Source organism: Bos javanicus, chromosome X, assembly GCF_032452875.1.
Source record: "Bos javanicus breed banteng chromosome X, ARS-OSU_banteng_1.0, whole genome shotgun sequence".
Taxonomy (NCBI): domain Eukaryota; kingdom Metazoa; phylum Chordata; class Mammalia; order Artiodactyla; family Bovidae; genus Bos; species Bos javanicus.
The window spans coordinates 132,486,024-132,505,196 of record NC_083897.1 but is presented as its reverse complement, the minus strand read 5'-3'; the positions used below and the strand labels follow the sequence as shown (position 1 = coordinate 132,505,196).

The 19,173-nt window shown below is 50.6% G+C and overlaps 1 protein-coding gene across 6 annotated transcripts in view; it reads right to left on the bottom strand.

The window, feature by feature from the left end:
* Positions 1-280: 280 nt before the first annotated feature.
* RAI2 (retinoic acid induced 2) overlaps positions 281-19,173 on the bottom strand; it is a 71,483-nt gene continuing 52,590 nt past the window's right edge. For 3 of the 6 annotated variants that reach the window (XM_061408038.1, XM_061408037.1, XM_061408041.1), the window contains exon 2: positions 281-2,246. In XM_061408038.1, coding sequence (XP_061264022.1) covers positions 651-2,222 — 1,572 coding nt within the window. In that variant the 5' untranslated portion in view covers positions 2,223-2,246 and the 3' untranslated portion in view covers positions 281-650. Of the gene's footprint in view, positions 2,247-4,994; positions 5,070-6,148; positions 6,254-6,284; positions 6,359-19,173 lie in introns of those variants that run through there. The other 3 variants (XM_061408039.1, XM_061408040.1, XM_061408042.1) reach the window with 3 other exon arrangements.

Below are 19,173 nucleotides of genomic sequence, written 5' to 3'. Positions count from 1 at the left end.
CTAGAGGGGGCTGTGGGTACTTGGAACTCACCTCCCTCTGCCACATTTTTACAAATGAAGAAAGGGTCCAGAAGGGGAAATAAATTGCTCAAAGTCATACGTACTCCTAATCCTCCTTTTCTGAGGGCAGAGGCCAGTATGATTCTTCTCTGTCCAGCATGTCTGAAGAACTTTGGTCTCTAAACATGGATAACTTTCAGTGCTTTACAAGTGACAGTTTTGGCCAAAGCATGCCAGTTCAGGCATGCAAATTTTATAAATGATAGAATACTGCAACCAATTAGTGCAAATGAACATTTATTGTGAAATATTCATCCTACCCTTTATTAGGTATTACATCATCAAAGCACTTTGTGGCAATGAAAATAGCTTTTTTAACCCCCTCTGATTCACCCAATATTCCATTAAAGCTGCAAAAAATGTGCAATCTGCTTGAAAAATAGGTTGCTCTTATTTACTCATTTGTGAAAAGTCAAAAATTAAAAAAGAAAATGATCCTAGCTTACAGGGCCTCTAGAGCCAATTTGCTTTCCTGGTTCCCAGCTACGCCCCAAAATAATTAACAAAGATAATTTGTTTTAAATGCCTTTTTATAAAACCAATGCACCTTTCCCCATATTATAATCATAAAAATTTTAAAAATCCATTATTTACTTTCTTGGAAAAAAGGTGGCCAGCCGTTGTTTTTTGATTGGGAGCATGTGTATTTCCTGGGAGTTCACTTTCTTTAACTTTATGCTCCGGTTTTTGGTGGGTTTCCTGAGGGCCTCCATGTTTCCCAGGGCCTCTTCTCCTGGGCTATTGGCGTCGGAGCCCTGAAACACGGAGTCTTCTCGTCTGAAGGAGAAGTTTTTGGTGGACACCCCCGAGAGGCCTTTGATCTTGCCACAGAAGATGGTAGGCACAGTGTCTTCGACGGAGACGATCACCTTGGCCGCCTGGGACTCGCTCACCAGATTTTCAGCCTTGACCTCGCCACTGGGCTGGCTGGGTGGCTCAGTGGCGTCGCTGCCGCCCCCGTGACTCTCCATGACAGATGCAGCCTCCTGAGTCGTGGTGGGGGCAAAGGGCACTTCCATGCCACTGGGCAGTTTCTCCAGCACCGGGTGACCTGGGCTGTCCACGGACCCGCTGCTGTCGTACAGTGTCTCGGGGGGAGGTTCAGGTTTCCGGTGGGCGGACAGCGACAGGTCTAGGGCTGTGTCTTCCTGGTCCATTGCGGGGCTGACTTCGCCAGCCTTGAGCCAGGGCACTGACTTCATGGAGAGATCCAGGGCCTCGTTCTCACTCCCCATCTTGATGACGGTGTGGCGGCCGAGCTGGAAGTACTCCCGGGGCTGGAACAGGTCGAAGGGCTTTACTTCCTCCTTCTGGAGAGGGCTCTGGGGGCCTTTAAAGGGGTGGAGGCCGAAGGCAGATGGCGGCTTGGGGCAAGTCGGGCTGAACTTGGCTTCGGAGCTCTGAGGCACAGGGATGGGGATGGGGATGGGGAGTGGCACGGGCAGGGGCACAATCACTGGGTAGGGCACCAGGAGTGTGGCCGGCGGGACCAGGGGTGACAAGGGGGAGTTGAATGGCTGGGGGGGCACCGGGGTGTAGCCTGGGGGAGGCTGGCAGGGCGGGGGGCCGAGCGCGCCCTGGGTGGGAAACAGATTGTGGAGCACAGCTTCAAAGGGCAGCGGGGGCTCCTGCGGCTGGCTGGGGATCCGCAGATCCAGGAGCTGGGGTTGTGCCTCGGGGTCCCGGGCCCCCTGGAAGAGGTTGTTGTGGATGGTGCTGGAGGAGCCCGGGGCTTCCGGCGGCAGGACCAGCGGGGAGTTGAGGTGCTGGAACACATGCTGCTCCAGCACAACTGGAAGCTGCACGGGCCCCTGCGCTGTCATCACGTATGTGGCGTTGCCGCTCTGGTTGAGCTCGGGCGCCGAGCTGCCCTCCACCTGCATGTGAATGGGCATCACCACAGGGCTCTCCCCCAGGCACAGGGGCTGCAGCACGGTGGCCGCCACCTTGAGAGCCACGCCGCTCTGGGACTCGGCCGGGGGGTTCAGGATGGATGGGGCAGGCACGGTCACCAGCGCCTTCTTTACCAGGTCGGTGGAGTTGATGTTCCAGGCCTCGGTGGTGATCAGCTGGGCCATGCCATTCTCCAGTCTGTTATTGGTCAAGGTGGGGGAGGAGTCGCTCATGTCCATGGCGAGGTTCTGGGACTGCAGATCGTCCATCACTCTGCTCGGATGCCACTCGGCCTGCAACACAGAATACACTGTGTGAAGCTTCCTTCTGAGACCATTTATAGCTGCCTCCAGAGCTCTCCCCAAATCTCTTAAAAGTTTCCATGTCTCAGTTACCCGGGGAGCACACCCATTTCTCAGTGTACACATACATGTGACAGCTATTTCCTAATATATACGAACACACCCATATGATCAGCTGTGCGTGGACAGCCCCGATTTAACAGACGATTAAACTATAAACACAGATGATGTCATGACTAAATAGCCGAGTGAGGTTGAACAGAGAATTGTGAAGCTGAATACGCACTCAGCTTATGTTTAGCCTTCAAGAAACACAAAGTTTCATTCCACATCACTGTATTAGACAGTTAAGATATGTGGAGATTGGACTTGTCCAAATTCAAATAAGGAGCTAAGACTTTCTTTTCTTTAAGGAGAAAACAGAGCCCTGCCACATTAGAATATTCTATAAAATTGGACAGGGGCCATCCCAGTTATGTAAAGTATTTAAAAAAAAAAAAAAAAAACAAAAAACCTCTTTGTAGCAGCAATAATTCTTCCAAAAGAGCTTTGATGAGAGGAACACCAGTGTATTTATACAAGGGTCATTACAGTTGTCTCCCTCTCTCTGACCAATGGCACCCTCTTTCCTCCAGCCAGAGGAAAAGCCACTCCGAGGAGCAAGGGGGAGATTGGGTAACTTGCGCAAACACTCATCGGGGTCCAGTGTCACTTTCCCAATCAGTCTGTCTGACCCTTGGCCTCCCCTAACTTCTAGCTGTCAAGAGGAGGGGGTGTTGATGAATCTAGGGCTGGGGAAATGGAACTTTTGTTGGAAACAAGCATCCTCAAAGGTGAGATATACTTTCTTGATGTCCTTGGCACCTCTGGCCACCTCCTGAGATGCCAAAGGAGCCCAGCACCGGTGCTTCCTGGAGGAAGCAGGGCTGCAGCTGCAATATGGCTCTCCATGGAAACACATCCATATTTAGCCTTGTTACCATGGAGAAGGCAGGCACCATGTCTAACTCAGGGATCTGTGCAGCCCTGGAGTCTGGTGGGGCTCAATAATAATTCAATAATCCTCAGTCTTGCTGGGCAGGCCTTGGGCCACTCCAGTTCTTGACCTCACCTGTCTGAGCTGTCTAGACTTTGGTCCCGTGGTCAACTCATCCTTCTCTCCTCACCCCTAAATGACCAACACAATCTCTAAAACAAGAGAGGCGGCCCAGAACACCGTGGGATTAGAAGTCAACCAATGAGCCTTCCCTACAGGAGAGCGGCTTTAACAAATGAACAACCCTGTGATATTTCCAGACAATCACAACATGTTGAATGCACAGAACAAGGAATTTCTCTGAAGTAGGAGGAAGGGAGGGCAAGACGAAGGATGCTGTGCAAATGACTTTCTGCAGAAGGACGGGTGAGTGATAGCCTGGGCTGGGCACACTGCAGAGCCTCTGAGGAAGGGTGCCAGAGCCCAGCTCCCTTGGGCCAGGTGTGCTCTGGAGATGACCATGAGCTGGCCCAGTGTGCTGGCCAGTGATGCCCCTGGGGGCAGAGTAGCAAGGGGGCTTGCCCCAGGTGAAGGGTCTGCTTTTCCTGAGAGGAGTGCTCTCTTATTCAGTCCAGAAAGTGACATGCCTCCGATATAGCGTTCATTCATTCTTCCATGCATTCATTCATCATTCATCCAAACAATCAATTTGCTGAATGCCTACTGCATGCCAGAGCTTTGCTGGGGGCTGGAGATGCTGTTGTGATCCTGGAGATGCTCATGCTTTCATGGAGACTATAGTCTAGTGGAGGGGCATGTCTTTGATCAGATAGAGACTGGCCAGCGTGAGAAGGCCTCAGAGTGAAGCCAGGAGAGGTAGCAGGCTCGGCAGCTCAGAGCTCTGTCGGCCATTCACATGCAGCCCTTGGAAGGCCCTGAGCACCCCAGGGCTCCTCCAGAAGGGCCGCCCCGTCTGTCTCAGTGGCCAGAACTCTGGGAGGGTGACAGGAGCCTGAAGGGAAGCTAAAGTGGGGCTGGAGAGGACACGGACAGCAGCAGAGAAGGCATCTGCGACTGTCCATCTGAGGTGGCTTCTGAGGACCTGCGAGGCAAGCCACCAGAAGAAATCCTCCTCCCTGCTTCCCATGGGTCTGGGGTTACCCCGCCGAGAGACTGCTTCCTCATAACGGGCTATACCGTCTGTCCTTCCAGATGTGGGCCTCCCTCTCTCTCTGCCTCCCTCAGTCCCGTTCCCCTGCCCACCAAGAGCAAGAAGGGAAACTTTGGGGCATCATCTCCACCTGCTCCAGGCACACACCGTCAGCCCAGGCAGTGGCTCTCATGTCTTCCCACAACCCCACTCCTCTCCCTGCCTGGCCCTGGTTCTATGACAGCTAATCCTCCAGCACCTTCCCACTCAGAGTGTGAGGAAGCCACCTTGCCAGGTCAGGGTGTCACCCATTGGCCCCTGCTTCTCCCACAGGTGGCACCTGTAGGAAAGTTACACGGCTCAAAATAGCCTGGAGTTAAAATTCCCCACCAGGTCCTCCCCACCATTCTATGCAAAACAAAGAACTCTCTCACCCGAAGAAAAAATGGACATTAAGGTTGATTATGCCCAGCTCCCAGCCGGTCCAGCCTCTGGCCAATCTACAAAATTCCTTGCCCCAGCTGTTTAAAAGATAACTTCTCCGAACAACCTTGGAGAAGAACAAGCCCCCTTAAGACAGTAGCTTTCCACGTACATGCCTATATATACTTACTCTTTTCTTGGATAAGTGCAGCAGGTCACTAATTTGACTGCTGCCCCTTCTCGCCTCATTAAAGGTGATCTGTTCCTGTAAAGTGCCGGTCTCGTTCTTTTTCCGAACCTTGCCTTCTCTAACTCCCTTACTCTACAGCACCTAGTGAGTTTCAGCTCTTGGCACCAGATCTGCAGGGGCCACGAGCCTCTGGGAACAGGACTGGGGACAGACGGATGCAGGAGAGGCCGGGGCACAGGAGGAGGTGAGCAGCGTGTGGCATCTCAGGGGCCAAGGGCCCGGATCTCACTCCTGCCTCCTCCCGGCTCCACAGCTTTGGACCTGCCTGGCGGCTCAGGGGGAGTAGGTCAGTGACCAGCCCCAGTCCCTTCCCGAGATTGCTGCTGGTCCACTGCTTCCCCACTATGGGCTGGGCAGCAGCTCCCCTCCGGTACCATGCAGGGCCCAGGGAGGTGTGAGTGATAAAGGCAGGGTAGCCCTGGGTTACTCTCTGCTCTCCCTTCTCTTGTTTACCCTGTCAGCAGGAGCCCCAACTCTGGGGGGCCTCAGTGGGTGACCCTGTTGCAGGAGCCTCTGCTGGAAGCCTCAGTGATGCCCTGAGGATAACAAGCAGCTCAAGAGATGAGGGTTCAGAGGGCAAGTCTCTGTCCCTGAGAACAAGCCAGGAAGCCAGATGAGCTGCCCAAGTGTGCCCAGCCGAGGAGGCAGGGGACCCTTTGAGTATTTTAAGGTATTCTTTGCAAATGAATTTAAATGAGGTCAGCCATCCAGCCTACACTATTACCCTGGGGGCATGGGATGGGGTGTAAAGGGAGGGAAACTGGGCCCTGTGGATCTGCGGTTGCTGGAGACCCTTGCTTTCTTGGCCCACGGCCAGTTGCTGGGGCTGGAAGGCAGGGGGCTGGGGCCCACCCCAGTGTAGCCTGTGTGCCCCGCAGGCAGAGACTCTGGGTAGAAGCCTCAGGGCACACGGCAGCTAGGGAAGTGGGGCAGTAGTTGGGCTCAGAGACCTGTGGGGTCACAGAATTGCCACCTGAACCCCCTAAATATCACAAAGATCTAAGTACACACCGCAGGGGCGTTGTCCCTGGGCTCTGCCCCTCAGCTTGGTGCCCCCTTGGGCCTTGACCTTCACCCAGCCAACTCCTGCTCACCTGTCACACTCTGAAGTCTCTACCTCCCCCAACCCCACTGAGTTCCCACAGGACCCTGCCTGGCCTTGTCTAGTCCTGCCCATCCCCAGGACGGCCAGCAAGAGAAACAAAGTTTCTCATTCGCTCATCTTTATACCCATAACTGATGAACAGCAGGTGTTCCGTGAATCCTTTCAGGATGAGGGAGAGCCTCAATGAGTGTCTAGGCTGTGGAACCCTATACTGAGGTCATAGAGCAATAAATCCAGAATCAGCCAAGCTCCATGGCAACCACTGTCAGGAGCCATCTTGTCTCTCACGAGCCATCCTTTCCTAACTGGCCAGTTACTGTCTCCATTCTCCATGTTAGTCAAAGTGGGCACCAAAGGACCCCCAACCAATGACCTATCACCACCTTTCTATAGGAATTTTCTTTGTCCTAAGGCTATAAAATTGGCCACAAGCCCACGAAAGTGGCAGCTCTCCCTTGAGCTGGCCCACTATTCTAACAGCGTATCCCCCTCTAATAAAGTCTATTCTCCTTTCATTTTTTTCCCTCATGTCTGGAAATTCTTTTCCAACCTCTCAGACTGCCACACATAGGCCCTTCACAGCCTGGTGTTCTTGTAACCAGCCTCTTGTCACATTTATAGAATCAGGGCAGGGCAAGGCTGGCAGGGCATGAAACCTCGCACCTCTGTCTTCTCCTCAACCCTTCTTATCGATGAGGAGACTGTGACCCAGAAATTCTGATTACCACTCATCAGAGGCCAGTTATCACAGAGGTCACACGGTCGCATTGTCCTAAGAAAAGAGGGTTGGGCCCATAGGCCCCACAGAGGGGAACGTGGTAGCCAACCCCCTTGCTGGTCAGGGGGAGACTCCGATGACGATGAGGCAGGCGATGCAAAAGCACTTTTGTGGACAGTGAAGAGTCTGCCAGGGTGACCAGTGAATGGATTTGTCCTAGGGTCCTGTGTTTCTCTGATGCACACAGAAAAAGACGACCAAGGCAAAGCGGCACATGTGCCGTTTCTCTCATAAGCACTTACATTTGGGAAGAAGCTGACCTGGGGCCCAACTCCCGGCAGTCAGTAAGTCACCTGCCCTGCATCTGCACCCCACTGGGTGCCCTGCAAAACAAGCCTGCCTCTCAGGCTTCCGCTTCCAGAGCATTGCAGAGGACTCGATTTACCTTATGGGCTTCTGTACAGACTGACATTTTTATGATGAGGATTCAACTATGGCTTAATTTCGAAGGTGAAAACACTTGACCACTCTGAATATTCTCTAGATTGTAGAGTGCATCTATTTCCATGTTGTGGGCATTTAACACCTAATCTCTCTCTCCACACACACACACGCTCACACACTCCAATAAGCTAATACCCTCAGCTACATCCTAAATGATCCCCTGGGAGCATGCCAGGGAGCCCTGTATCACCTTCTGGAAAGCGTCTTGATTTCATGTTGTGAACTGAGAGTGTTTTCACCACAGTGACTACCAAGCCAACCACAAAGCTAAGCACCCCTGAGGAGAGGTTTGAGGCCTAGGTTTCTGGGTCTGGTGGGCAGGGTTACCTCACAGGGAATCAAGCTGGGGACCACCACCTGCTTCAGAACCCTGTGAGGATCCTGGAGCCACTGGAGTGAGGTCACAGGAAGGCGAGCTCAGCCTCAAGGGAGGCAGTCTCAATGAGCCGGATGCTCGGGGGCCAGCGGTTCCAGAGTCCCCTGGGCCCCACCCTGAAGAGGTGACCTGCCCTCCTCTGCTGCTGAAATCAGCCTCACCTAGAATTTTTTTTTTATCAGGATAAATTTCTTTCTCTAAGACATTCATTTTCTAAAAATACGTCCTGATACGTTTTCCAGCTGTAAAATATCAACAGCTTTGGTTTTTATGACGACTGTAGGCAGCCGTCCATTTTTCAGGTCAGAATGGGATCGTTCTTGTCCTTGTTGCTCATGAGTCCTGGGAGTGGCATTTCCACAAGCTCCTGGGATGACTCGTGTGCATGTTCCCATCTGACAAGTTCTGGCTCAGCCCTCTTCTCAGAGTTGGCTACACATTAGAGTCACTTGGGAGCTTTAAAAAAAACAATGCCTGGGTCCCACCACCAAGACTCTGACTTAACTGGTCTCTGGTACAGCCGGGGCATCGGGATTTTAAGAAAATTCCCTAGGTGACTCCACTGTGCAGAAAGGCCTTAATCCAAAGGCCAGAGAACAAGGCACCTGGTCAGCCAAACGAGTTCTTAGTGAGTGCTCTTGCTTCTCAGTGCTGCTTTGGGCTTCCCTGGTGGCTCAGACGGTAAAGAATCTGCCTGCAATGTGGGAGACCTGGGTTTGATCCCAGGATGCGAGGTGATCCCACTCCAGTATTCTTGCCTGGAGAATTCCATGGACAGAGGAGCCCGGTGGGTTACAGTCTATGGGGTCACAAAGAGTTGGACACGACTGAGTGACTAACCCTTTCACTTTTCACTTGGTTCTTACTTCACAGAGAAGCCTAAAGCCATCTATCCTCAAATTCCCTCAACTTCCACCCTGGCTCTCAAAGTGTCTTTCTGTGTTCCCCTGCCCACCAGAAAACACTGAGGCGTCACTCCCTCTTGCAAGACTGACTTCCCAGAGACCTGTGTAAGTATCCCACTCCTCCCAACTGCACCCTGTATTCTATTTCCTGCTTTCAACCCAGCATTTAAACTACACTGTCAGTGATTGACTTAATTCTGTGTAAAAACCACTAGCCACTATGAGTGAAATGAGCAAAGCCTAATTTTCATTCTTTATTACAACATGGATATGGTTTCACCATTTAGGACCTGATATGCACTAAATATCTAAGAAGTAATTCCAACTGGTTAAAGAATGGTTTTGCTCTCCCCACAGGGTGTAATAATTGTCAATTACTTGCCCCGGTGATTAAATTTTCTGAGCTTTAAACATCAGCACAGGGCCTTTCTACTGAAGCTATGAACATAATTACCACATGAATGTATTCTCAAATTGGCTAAAATAAGGAGAAAATGCAAAATAGTTACCCTGGCTTACAGCTGATTGCATTTTACATGCAGATATCTACACAGCCCTCTGAAAGGACTATGAGCACCTAGGTTACCTTTGGGAACACGTTCCCCAACGTGCTACTTAATTTATGAAAACAGCGGTGGCCAAGCAGTTCATGACAGAGTCTCACCTTCATGAAGGTGGGGAGTTCTGCCAGAGAGGACAGAGTACAAATCTTAGCTCTGATGTGATATTGGTTAAAAAAAAAAAAAATGGGAGACGATAGCCAGTCAGGCAGAGGAAGCAGTGAGCCTGAGCATCACAAACTGGCCACTGACACCAGGGAGCTCCCAGGTCTTCCCGGGGAGCAGGGTGCAGTCGTCATAAAAATTATTTATGTTCGTTTTGCCATCTCATCCTTTTTATTCCCATTTTTCTATTTTTTGGTGTATATAATAAATAAATACAGAAGCACATATATAATTTAACAATGCATTATGTATTGAGGGGGTGTCCAAAATTTTTTCTTTTTTCTGACAGGAGTGCAAGCATGAAGAAGTTGCAACTCAGCAGGAGAGACAGAGCTTCCAAGGCTTAGTGAGAATTCCAAGGGTCCCTCCTGCTTGAGCACATCTTAGGGTTACTGGCCCAGGCCACATCTCCCATTTCATAGAGCAGGAAGCTGAGGTTCAGAGGTTCAGTGAGGCTTAGATGCTGGGGTACTCAAGGCTCCCAGACCCCTGCTCCTTCAGAAGTACAGTCCCTCAGCCACTGCTTTGGGTTCACATTTGATGTGATTCAAAGAGATCCCTTGCTATGTCTGTGTCCCTGACCCAGCATCAAACACTAAAGTATGGAGATTTAACTTCTATGCAGAGTACATCATGAGAAACGCTAGGCTGGAGGAAGCACAAGCTGGAATCAAGATTGCTGGGAGAAATATCAATAACCTCAGATATGCAGATGACACCACCCTTATGGCAGAAAGTGAAGAGGAACTAAAGGGCCTCTTGACAAAAGTGAAAGAGGAGAGTGAAAAAGTTGTCTTAAAGCTCAATATTCAGAAAACTAAGATCATGGCATCTGGTCCCATCACTTCATGGCAAATAGATGGAGAAACAGTGAAAACAGTGGCTGACTTTATTTTTCTGGGCTCCAAAATCACTGCAGATGCTGACTGCAGCCATGAAATTAAAAGACGCTTACTCCTTGGAAGGAAAGTTATGACCAACCTGCTGTTAAGTTGCTTCAGTCGTGTCCAACTCTGTGCGACCCCATAGAAGGCAGCCCACCAGGCTCCCCCGTCCCTGGGATTCTCCAGGCAAGAACACTGGAGTGGATTGCCATTTGCTTCTCCAATGCAGGAAAGCGAAAAGTGAAAGTGATGTCGCTCAGTCGTGTCCAACTCTTAGCAACCCCATGGACTGCAGCCCACCAGGCTCCTCCGTCCATGGGATTTTCCAGGCAAGAGTACTGGAGTGGGGTGCCATTGCCTTCGTATGACCAACCTAGATAGCATATTAAAAAGCAGAGACATCACTTTGTCAACAAAGGTCCGTCTGGTCAAAGCTGTGGTTTTTCCAGTGGTCATGTATGGATGTGAGAGTTGGACTGTGAAGAAAGCTGAGCACTGAATTGATGCTTTTGAACTGTGGTGTTGGAGAAGACTCTTGAGAGATCCTTGGACTGCAAGGAGATCCAACCAGTCCATCCCAAAGGGCATCAGTCCTGGGTGTACACTGGAAGGACTGATGTTGAAGCTGAAACTCCAATACTTTGGCCACCCGATGCAAAGAGCTGACTCATTGGAAAAGACCCTGATGCTGGGAAAGATTGAGGGCAGGAGGAGAAGGGGACGACAGAAGATGAGATGGTTGTATGGCATCACTGACTCAATGGACATGGGTTTGGGTGGACTCTGGGAGTTGGTGATGGACAGGGAGGCCTGGCGTGCTGCGATTCATGGGGTCGCAAAGAGTCAGACACGACTGAGCGACTGAACTGAACTGAACTGAAATCACCAAATGCCAAATAATTTGATGGGTGAGGAACTTGACTACAAAAAAAAAAAAAAAAAGATGAAATACATCCTTGAGTCCGTGACACCTAATAGACAAGTAATTGAAATAGAAAATGAGATTCAGGACACGCACGCGCGCGCACGCACACACACACACACACACACACACACACAAGCTCTTTGTGACTGTGGTAAAGCCTTTTTAAGTCCCTGGGACTCAGTTTCCTCCTCTGTAACACAGGGTACTGCCCACTCTCATGGAGGAGTGGAATGTTAACTCAGGCCTCCCATGAGTGAGTGCCACCTGCTGAGAAGGAATTGCAGTGGGCCCTGAAAGATAGGGAGGTGGGCATTCAAGAGAATTGGACCCAGGAAGGAAAGTGCACAAGGGGTGAGGGAAGGGCAGAATGGAGGGGTCTCTTGGGGCCACCCCCATGACCACTGAGAAGACTCCATCCCCTATCCTCCCAACTCCAAAGCCCCCAGGACCAGGAATGGTTAGAAAAAGGAGGCAAGCTCTGCTGGCCGGGGAGAACAGAAGGCTGAAAGGGAAGGCCGAAAGGAGGGGAGAAGGTAAGAAGACTTCTTCAGAGTCAGTCAGAGTATGGTTTCTGTCTCTTGGCCCTCAGCTTCCCAGAGCAGGGCAGTGTCTGTGGATGAAAACATCACAGCACTGGCAGGGAACCCATGATGTGCCAAACGGACCTACGATGAGGTCTGTGTAGGGTCTCAGCTTAAGGCTGGGCATCACCAAGTAAACTATGGTTGAAATACTAAAGCAGGACAAATCCGAAGAGTGCAGAGACAACTTCACGACCAGAGCCAGCAGCTGCCGGGCCTGGTCTTCTATCGGTGGGCCTGGGAGGGTTCTGCCAGAGCACAGGTGGGATCTGGGGGTCTGGCTGTGGAGGGTGCCTTGGGGTTTCCCTGGCTCCTTTCTGCTCCAGGAGAGTGTCAGATGTCTTGGCATTTCCGATCTCATTTTAGACCCCCAACTACCTCCAGCTTGCCCACAAAGGACCTATGGCAGTCCTTGGGCTGCAGGTCTGGGAGCAGGGCCAGAACAGGGAACTAGGTTTCTGTCCGTTCACTTATTTATTCTTTCAGAAACCGAGCACCTTTACCACGTGCCAGGCACGCATCTCCTAGTCATCTACCCTGATGCTGCTTTCTCCACAGGCTCGTTGCCTTTTCTCTTGGCTCAATTCCCCAAGGATTAACCACTTGCTACTCTCCCAGGGCAATCTGCTTCTAACGGGATTCCCTCAAGGCCCACAGTTCTTGCAGAGGTAAAGGACTAAGTCACTAAAAGGATGCCAGGCCCTAGCCAGCAGTGGGAAGAGTTGTCAGTGCGAGGACCAGAGGAAATACTTATTGTCCAGAGAGGGCTGCCTGTGAAACTAAGAGGAAAGAAGTGCCATCCTCAAGTGTTGGTGACCACAGTGAAAGGTAAGAGGCATGCCTCAGAATCACTGGAGAAAATCATGAAGAACTGTTGGTGGTGGCAGGGGATGCTCAGGGCACATGGGCCGTGAGAGCCAGTGAGCATCTGTCCCTGCACGTGGCCAAGGCCCCGTAGCCGTCAGCGGGACACACACCACTTGAAAACCTCAGGTGCTGGTGTCAGAGCGCCATCTCGTGCAGGAGCCCAGGTCACGTTCAAGATCTCAGGCCTGGGTCTATCATCCCCCAAAGCTATGGTTTTTGGAGATTTTTCCTGGCCATAAAGAAACCTCTTAAGTAAGGAACAAAGATGGGGGGGGGGAGCGCAGTATGGAAACCTGCCTGTGGCCTGTGGAAGAGAAAATACTTCTAATTAGGTTGAGATACAAAGGTTAAATTTTTGTTCTGGGAAAAGGACTGTTTATAATCCAGTGTCATTAGCAGGACATTTTCCAGAGACTAGTGTGCCAGAAATAGACCCCCCGAGGGGTCACTGGAAGGAAGGGGTGCACATTTGCGAAGTGCAAAGGCCTGGACTTCAGATTTTCCCTTTATCCCCACCAACTCTGTGCATGAACACTGCCAGGCTCACCCCGGGCACTGCACCCCACTCCCCGCGCCCCCTGCCCCACCAGACAGGTCAGAAGTACAAACTTTGAACTCAGACAGACCTTAGTTCAAATTTCAGCTCTGCCTAGCTAGCTGTGTGACCTTGGGCAGGTTAGTTTTAAGCCTCAGTTTCCCTCTGTGCAAAATGGAGATTAAAAAAGACCTGGGGTGGCTGTAAGGATGAAAGGAAATAATCAGTGTAAAGCTCCTGGCACAGGGCCTGGCACTTAGAAAGTGCTCAAGAAGACATGGCTAACATCATCATCACCCCTATCGTCACCACTGCCATCACCATCATCACGGTTTGCAGCAGCATCATCCTCCTGTCACAGCTGTCATATCATCACCATCATTCTGTCATCTTGTCACCAGCATCACTGTCTTCATTATCAGATCCACGGTCCATAGTTCCTCTCAGCATCTTAAGTAGCATGACAAATGCTCCCAATGGGCTTGTATATTCAATTTCTGAGTTAAAACCCTGTTTGTTCAAAGGTTCATTTTAAAATCAATTGCTAGGAACTGGGAAGGCAGTTACCATAGAATTAATGTTACACTTGATGGCGAAAAAACTCACTTAATCCCCAACATTGCTGAAATATTAATATTTGCAGTGAAAATAAAAGCAACACTGATGCACGACTGGAAATGAAAGACAGTGGGAAAACAATTCAGTAAATACACAAATCTATTTCTCATCCAGGCTGAGAGGCTGGGGGAGAGAGAAGAGGTGGCCAGAGCCTTTTGTATCTTGAATATGGACTCATGAGCATTTGTAAGGTTCCAAAGCTATTGCTGATTGGTTATGATGCATAATTTCACTTCAGATCCTACTGTTTTGCTTATTCTAGACACAAAGGCCTAAATAGCTCTCCTCTCCTGCCTAGCTGCAAGATGAGGGGCATCTTCTCAAAAACAAGGGAGGGGTGAAAGAGGGGAGGAAGAGGGTAAGGACAAGAGGGAGAAAGCAGAGGAATTTTCTGAGATAATCGAGCAAGAGTTGAAGGAAAAAAGGTAGTGGGGTGCTGGGGATAAAAAAGTATGTGCCTGTCCAAATGAGAAAGTGGTTTCTCAGCTAGCTGGAACAGAAACTGAGAAAAGCTCTGAGAAAAGCACTGAATGAGCTTTATCCAGTTGGCCACAGGAGGTCGCTGTTGAGCTACAACAGCTTGGTTGCTGTGCAGCATGGTGGAGAAAGAGGCAGTAGAGCTTCCCAGTAGAAAGAGGAGGTCAGGAAAATAGGAAATCGTTCACCACCACCAGAGGTACATGAAAAAGGTGATCCATATTTGGGGAAAGCTTCTCCCATGCTCTTAAAACCACCAAGCACATTTACTTGTGACTTGTCAGCTGTAGAAAACAACATAGATTTATCTTCTTTTGGTGCTCATCTTATAGTTTTTGCCTACCTCCAGGAAATGGCAACCCACTCCAGTGTTCTTGCCTGGAGAATCCCAGGGACGGGGGAGCCTGGTGGACTGCCGTCTATGGGGTCGCACCGAGCCAGGCACGACTGAAGCGACTTGGCAGCAGCAGCACCCCTCCTTGGGCAGTCAGAATTGGGTTTCCTGTATCAAAATTGGGTATTCCAGAATGGAACTGATAAACATTCTCAATGAAGTCTATGATAGATAGATTCAAGAATTATATTTCCTCCATTGGTATAATAAACTTAATTCAGTCGGTGATAATGTTATGAACAAAGAAATGAAACTCTAATTGAGAGAATTTAGACACCAAACAAAGGGAGGAATCTTCTTATCTTGAATCCCTCCATAGAGACAAGAGGCTATAACTACAACTAAGTTTTCTGGCTCCATGAAAAGGTACCTGATGTTCAAAAAGGGGATGGAACATGGCCTCAACCTTTAAGTTTTCAGAACTAGGAGAAGTGAGTGCAAGTCAATTCTTCATTGCTTTATGCTGTGCTGCTGCTGCAGCTAAATCACTTCAGTCATGTCCGACTCTGTGCAACCCCAGAGACAGCAGCCCACCAGGCTCCCCTGTCCCTGGGATTCTCCAGGCAAGAACACTGGAGTGGGTTGCCATTTCCTTCTCCAATGCAGGAAAGTTAAAAGTGAAAGTGAAGTTGCTCAGTTGTGTCCGACTCTTAGCGACCCCATGGACTGCAGCCTACCAGGCTCCTCCGCCCACGGGATTTACCAGGCAAGAGTACTGGAGTGGGGTGCCTTTGTCTTCTCCGTATGCTGTGCTAAGTATGCTCAATCACTTCAGTCGTGTCCAACTCTCTGCGACCCCATGGACTGTAGCCCACCAGGCTCCTCTGTCCATGGATTCTCCAGGCAAGACGAGTGGGTTTCCATGCCCTCCTCCAGGGGATCTTCCCCCTTTATAGGATCATCCTTTTAGACTCAATCAACAAACACTTGCTGTTCATACACGAGGAACCACATGAGTATGTGGCTCCCAGGTCCAGAGGTTTTAGCAATAGCTGGAATTGTCCTTACAGGGCCGTGTTCCTGAAGTGGCTACCCCTTCCAATTCTGGTTTCTGTCTTATGAGGTTTCTATGCAAAGGCCAGGGGCTCTCAAAGGACGGCACTCCCATGCACACATGCTACTGCAATGCCACAGCCACGGTGGAAGCCTAACGACATGGTAAGGAGTGGGGGAGCAGCAAAGCTGTTGGGTTTTGATAATCCCAACTGGCTTCTTAGTGTAGTTTGGGCTCCTGTACAGACTGGCTTGACTTTCTTTGGGAGAAGATCTAGAAAACACCAGCAGAGAAGTAAAGCAGTGAGACTTGGAAAGGAAGGAAGCCAACTTATCAAGTTACCACCACAGGCAACTGAGGCTCAGCTGCACAGGGAATGCTGGGAGACAGTGGAGAACACCTGCCTGGGAGTTGGGGCATTTATTCACCAACTCCCATCCATCCATCAGAGGTCAAGGGCTGCTCCTGGACGATGTGCTAATTTCTTGGCATTTCCAGCCAGTCCAGCACGTGGGCCTAATGTTCTCCTGAGACCAAAAACAAAGCCTCAGGGAAAAACCACAGGTATTTTCAGTGAGCTGCCATTGGAATATAGAGGTCAGTCTGAGAGGACATGGGGACAGGATATCAGCCATGTCTGCTATACCAACATGCCCTGGAAAGTTCTAGTGTTTATTATGTGATGACCCAAATGTCACCAATTCAAGCCACTCTGACCAGGTGTTTCCTCAACTGGTGGCACTTTCTATGACCCTGTGAAAAAGACACTCTGTAATGATAGCAACCTCCAAGCCACAGAGGAACTCGCTAGAAGTGTGCCCCAAGATGTCATAACGAACTGGGGACACAACAAGGCAGACAGCTCTCTTTTTAAAAGCAAACTGTTTCAGAGGTGGTCAGCCCAGCTCATGTGTTCCTTTGCTAGAATATAACTGGGGCCCTTGAGAAAGTTCTTTTAATCATATTTGTGCGGCTGGGATGAGTCACAGAGGGAGTCTCTCTGCTGGGGATCTCGTGTTCCAACATAGGGATGGAAAACCAATAAATAAAAAAATGCCACTTCACTTCATCAGCTGCACACTGCCTAAAAATAATAATAATAGTAACCTCGACCCAAGAAGTAGGCAGACAACACTGGGAGAAAGGGTTGGAGAGTGCTCGCCTTTTAAATGGGGAGCCTTCTTTCTGGAATTCTGTTTTGTAAGAAGCACTCCTCTGCCTGGAGGCGGCTCTCTCAAGAGCAGCACAAGGCACTCTGCAGAACCTCCGGGTTGGTGAGTCTTTTGAAGTTCCAGAAATTCACTGTATCACGGTTGCAAGTAATACAGCATAAACAACGCCAAGGGTGCCGGGTGGGGAGCGGAAGCTGCCGTGTAACCTCTGACTAGTTGACGGTGAAGATAACAGGTGTCACTTCCTATTCGTTTGGCAAAGAGTTCTGGAACGCGTGTGTTCACAGACACGTGCACTCACCCCACGGTGGGCCGGGAGGAATGAGTCCACCTGTTGTTCCTCTAACACTCCAGGTGCCCAAGCCAGGCTCCATGATAATTCTCCTTTGTCCTCACCTGCTGCACCTCTAAGTTTCAGTCATTAAGCCTTTATTCCCGGAAGCGACCTGTGAACTGGGTCTTGCACGGGGACAGGATTTCAGCGGAGATGGTGGAATGGCAAGGGGGCCCGGGGAAGGGGGTCAAGTGTCCAAAAGCAGGAGGAAAGGCACTAGAGGAAAGATGTGGAGCCTGGGGCCCAGGGCTGGTGAGGGCCTGAGAGGGAGACAGGGTACTGTGAACATTACCGAGGTGGCGGGCTCCTCCAAAGAGGCTTAAAAGGTTCCCTTCGGCAATGAGCCTGTGTGCCAAAGGCCTGCCGACTCAACCAGAACAATTCTGATGTTTTCACAGGCCCTAAGGCCATGATTCAGTCAGGAGACCATTAGATCGGGAGGAAAAGAATAGATTAATTTGTAGATTAATCTGTGGGACTTGGCTAGCGCTCTGTCTCTCCCCTCCTCTCTTTCTCTCTCTCTCTCACACACATACACACACATACACTCGCGAGATGAGAATAATAACCTACTTACTAAGCATTTATTTATTATGTGCCAGGCACCCTCTAGGTATTTCACATTCATTTTCTCAACTCAGTTTCTCAGCAACCCCAGCAGATCAGTACCACCTTGGTGTGAACTGGTTTGTTGGTTTTCTTTCCCAACAGACTGAGCTGTGAATCCCCAGGGAACAAAAGGGACAGAGCCTTCCGAGAATGGTGGACAACACTGAATTCAGGGAAGGCAAGTCTGGGGGAAGAGGGAGGGGCGGGGTGGCGGAAAGAAAGGGTACCGTGTCGGGGCTGGTGGGGCTGGCGAAGGGGTAAGTGTCTTCTCGCCTCTGACCAGAGCCTAGAACTCCCCGGCCTGTTTTGGCCCCTGCGGCAGCTCCCTGCTCCACCACTACCCCTCCACCAGCCACTCCTGGCCCCTGAAGGACAACTCTCTCTTCCTAATTCAACGCATCCCAGGTAGTGGTTCATTCCCATCCTTCCCTCAACAGTATGTCATCTGTGGCTGCCCGGCCGGCTGTTCGCCATACCCATCTCTTCATCTGCCTGGACTACATTTCCCAGCCTCCCTTGCAGTTCGGTGTGGCCCAGCGCCTGAGTGCTAGCAAACAGAAGGTGGGTGGAAGCCAAATACAGTACTTCCAGGCCTGGCTCCTACAAACCTTCCCAAACGATGCTCCAAGCTCTTTATCCTCCCCTCAGCTTGATGCACAGGGACCTCATGGAAGCCGCCTGATGGGAGACAGTGGAGCCACAAGATGGAATCTGCACACCACAGTCATGTCTTAGAGGAGGGCAGCCTGCCACAGGGAACGTCCACTCTGGGCTTTGAGTGAGAAATAAACTTTTGTGTACTTGAGCCACAATCTACATTTGACTTGTTCGAAAGAGCAGCTAGCATCACCTTACCATGCTTCCTGGGACAGCTTGGGGCACAGTGAGTGCTGGGGGCATGCCAACTTCCAGCCTCCGAGCAACTCAAGCCCCCCTGGCTGAAAACCAGAATGGCAGGAGCAGCCCAAGGGCTTGAAGCCCAGCATTTCTGAGCCTCCATGTGCAAACTTTTCTGCACTAAAAGCACTGACTCCCTTGGCTGTTCTTCCTGACTGGAATCGATTTATGAACGTGGGTTCGGGACCATTCTCTGCTTGATTCCTGCATAAATCTCCTCTAAAAGAGTTCATCTCTTTGGCATTCACAGAGCTGGCGGGGTTCGGAGAGGCCCAGAGGAGTGGAGCTGCCATCAGAGAGCAGAGGAGGCCGGCCTTTCAGGAGCCTTTCTCCCTGCCTGTCTGTGTGAGCGGTTAGGGGCATGGGAGGGAGGAGCAGTGGGGCCTGGCATGGCACAGGCAAACAGATCCGGGAAGCTGGCGTGCCTGGCATCAGGCCAGAGGAAGCTGCGAGGACCACAACACCTCCCTCTCTCTTTGTCTCCTTTGATGTTTTGCTG